At 51.1% G+C, this 3,731-nt stretch overlaps 1 protein-coding gene across 1 annotated transcript in view; it reads left to right on the top strand.

The window, feature by feature from the left end:
* Positions 1 to 1,491, top strand: part of LOC114636666 (keratin, type II cuticular Hb6-like) — a 2,476-nt gene extending 985 nt beyond the window's left edge. The window contains exons 2-3 of the mRNA XM_028784712.1: positions 728 to 759; positions 892 to 1,491. Of these exons, the coding sequence (XP_028640545.1) occupies positions 728 to 759; positions 892 to 1,073 (214 nt within the window). The 3' untranslated portion in view covers positions 1,074 to 1,491. The remainder of the gene's footprint in view (positions 1 to 727; positions 760 to 891) is intronic.
* The last annotated feature ends 2,240 nt before the right edge of the window (positions 1,492 to 3,731 follow it).

Raw genomic sequence — 3,731 nt, forward strand, 5'->3', positions numbered from 1 at the left:
AGAGAGAGAGAGAGAGAGAGAGAGAGAGAGAGAGAGAGAGAGAGAGAGATCCCAGAAAAAAAAATCCTTCAGCTTTTCCACCATACAGAAGGAGAAAGGCAAGGGACCAGAGCATCTGTTCTGAGTTTGTCATTGTGTATTCTGGCCAACTCTGCTTGGTTCACTTCTGGAGAATAATGTCAAGTGGAAAAAAAATACAGGCCAGGTAGTGTTGGAATCTTAACCCTGAACTGTCATTGGTTATTTCCTCTGTGAGTGACCAACGAGAGGACTGCTGTAGGTCGCTTCCAAGCTGCCTCTAAGACAGGTGTTGTCATCAGATACAGGCCAAAATGTTCTGATTTTCTTTATACCCATATTGTCACAATGACAACCGAATGGGGTTTAGAAGATTACACCTGCTTCCTTCATTCATTTACAGCTCAAAACCGATAGGGCATCCACAGTCATTGCTTCAGCACGTGTGTCTAGGTTGTATTAGTTCCCAGGAGAGCACTTGGATTATTCTGGGAGGGAGTCCACTGGGGTGTGCAGCGAATAAGCATGGGGTGATAGAGGGCATACTTTGCCTTCAGAACTCACACGATGTCCCTCAGGGCTACCCCCAGCTCCGGGTTTCTCAGTTTCTCTCATGCACCCTTTCCCTAGGGCGAAAGCCTAGAAGGACCCGTGATAGCTCCTGTTACACGCTTTCAGTGGACTAAGGTCTCCCTTTCCTCTCCCACAGGTTGTGTGAGGGCGTTGGCTCCGTGAATGTGTGTAAGTAATTCCAGCCTCCCTCTTTCCGGCGGGGTGGCGCGCGCCTTTGGGGCGGGAACACTTGAGCTTGCTGCAGAGCCTCTTGGCAGTGACCGTGCCTGACAAGGTCTACCCTGTTCTCCCGGCTTTTAGGCGTGAGCAGCTCCCGCGGTGGCGTCGTCTGTGGAGATCTCTGCGTCTCCGGTACTGCCCCTGCTGTCAACACCAGAGTGTGCAGCGCCCCCTGCAGCGGAAACGTGGTGGTGGGCACCCCCAATGCCTGCGTCCCCTGCGCCGGGGCAGGCGCCTGCAGCGGAGGCTGTAAGAAGTGCTAGGAGGCCACAAAGCCGCAAGCCACTGCCATGGGCCACCCTGCCCGAAGGGACAGCACTGCGGGACAGTGGCCTCAGCGCCGTCATCTCATTCTATAGCTTTCCCTAGCAACTTGTTCTGAGAATTCTTGCTTTTCTTTCCCCTTCTGCCTTTTTGCTGGATTCATTGGTCTTAGAATCTCGAAGGATCCACTGCCCCAGGATCCTTTGTCCGACTTTACCCGGGTCCCTAGGATGCTTTTGATTAGGCATGGAGACAGGGACCAACATGATTGCCAGCTTTCCTGTCACTCCGCGAGAGACCACGTGACCCAGAGCATCTTTTTCCGGGTCTGCCTGGCAGCAGCTTCCCCAAACTCAGCTGCCTGCTCATTTGCCTTTGTCTCACTTTGCCTTCCCAATAAACTAATTGCAGCGAATCAAACCCGCGCCTCAATCTCTCCAAAATGCTTATGCTAGGACCCCACCGGGCACCTGGGTGTTTTCAATAGGCAAAGACACCTCCTATCTGGTCGGGAGAAATCAGGCTTTTGGGAACAACAAAGCCAAACTCAAGGCTTGTGGGGTGGTCGGTAATCTGAGGTGTTTTGTCTCAGCAGTGTGGGCTGGGCGACTCCCTGAGCTCTACCAGGACATTTTACTTTGTAGCATTCTTGGCCTCCTCACTAGATGCAGGAAGTTTCCCCTACCTTATGTGAAGTAAAGACTTTTCTAGAGAAAGGGAAATGTCACCCAGGGATTCTCAGACACAGTCATTTTGCTTCCCTTCTGTGAAGGGTGCAGTGAGGAAGGGACTCAGAGAATGGCGGGTGGTGGTGGTGGGACTCTGGGTAGGTCAGGGACAGGAGACTCAGAGTGGTGACTACTGACTCAGAGTGGTGACAGTCACCTGTTGTGTGGGTGAATGCCGTGCTGCTTCTCTGCTGGGGAATTAGGAGAGGTGTACGCAGTTCCTAGTGCAACTTCCAGCCGTCCCAGGAGATGGGAAAGAGGCTTTGTCCCTAGAGGCACTATTGGAGCAGCAGTCTGTCTGGCTATCTCCAGTACCGGAGCAGGCAGGTCTCTCCTCCTCACTGGACTTCATGTGTTCATCTGTAAAATGGGATGACGGTGCCTACATTGTGGGGAAGAATGTCAGCTAATGATGACACACAGCAAATTTCTACAGAGGGGTGTTGTAGCTGCCTGCGGCCACGGTCAACTGGGTTCACCTGAAAGGAGGCTGGGAACCAAAGGAGGACAGAGGGCGAAAAGAGATGAAGCCAAGACAAAGTTCTCTGATCAAGGCTCAATTCTTTAAGGTTCAGCTCTCAATTTAAAGGGAAAGACCCCACCTGAACCCTTCCTTGTTTCAGGCAGAGATGGGTGGGATAATCCATTTTTGGTCATGGATCACGGCCGGAGATATCTCAAGGCAAGCTACAGGGTGTCATTTTTAAAATTTAAAATATTTTTTTTTTCCTGAGGACCAAACACATGCTAGACAAATGCTCTCCCACTGAGTTATGCTCCCTGACGGGGAAGCGGGGAAGCTTCAAACACAAGTTCCTTACTCCTCCTGCTTCCTCTTGATTTTGTGGCCTTGGAGGGGGGAAGCTCTTTCTCTTCACCTGGGATCTTATTAGGTACTGTGATAACAGAGAGGTTCTCAGAGCCTCCCTTGCCAAGGCTGGTCCTGCTGTTGGGTACCAGCTGGGAGCTGAGGTGGAGGTTGTCGGCTGGACTATACCAGTCAGGCTTGAATATAATAATCTGAGCAGACAGAATTATCACGAGTGGCTGTTAACTACAGTTGAGTGCTGGAGGGCGTAGAGGAGGTTAACGAGAGGTAAGACAGTAAGCCCCAGGAGCTGTGCTGATAGGCGAGGCTCGGGCTTGCCTGGTGCTGTGGTGAACCTTGATCTTTACCTCGCTGGACTGAAGGTGACCTACGGTATCTGTGAAACACATCCTTGGTTGTGTCTGTGAAGGGGTTTCCAGAGAAAATTAACTAAGTGGGAGAAGCTACACTTTGAACATGGGATACTGTCCCTGAGTCTAGAGGACTGGGTATGTATGTCAGGGGAGAGAAGAGGAAGTCAGTTCAATGGAGACTCTCCCCTCTCTTTAAGGTTGCTGCTTCAACATGGCTTCCATCTATCCCTGGCTAGCATCCTCCTTCCCAGATTCCTTTTCTTCCAGCCCTAAGGCCAGGGCTCTTTGTGGTGCTCTTTGACTACCTGCTCCAAACTCATGTGCCCCCCAAGAAAGAGAAGAGAGGCCCACAAGATCCAGGAAGACAGTGAAGACCCAGGCAGAGGACCCCCAGATTCACAGGCCCTACCCAAGGTTATAAGGGTGGAACTGACAGGGAGCTCCAGGATCATGGTATGTTTCTCTGTCTCTCTCTCTGTCTCTCTCTGTCTCTCTCTCTCTCTCTGTCTCTCTCTGTCTCTCTCTGTCTCTCTCTCTCTCTGTCTCTCTCTCTCTCTCTGTGTGTGTGTGTGTGTGTGACTGCCCAGGCTGCCTTTGAGTCACCCACGTTCCTGTACAGATGGAACTGTACAAGCACGTTGGCTCCTCAGGCACATGGACTTTCTTAGAAACATAACTTTTTGCTATTGTTGGTTTTTTACACTGCTACTTTATCTGAGTGAGTATTTGGACATTTGCTCATGTCTC

The sequence above is a fragment of the Grammomys surdaster genome, unplaced genomic scaffold (genome assembly GCF_004785775.1).
Source record: "Grammomys surdaster isolate TR1022 unplaced genomic scaffold, NIH_TR_1.0 124790, whole genome shotgun sequence".
Taxonomy (NCBI): Eukaryota; Metazoa; Chordata; class Mammalia; order Rodentia; family Muridae; genus Grammomys; species Grammomys surdaster.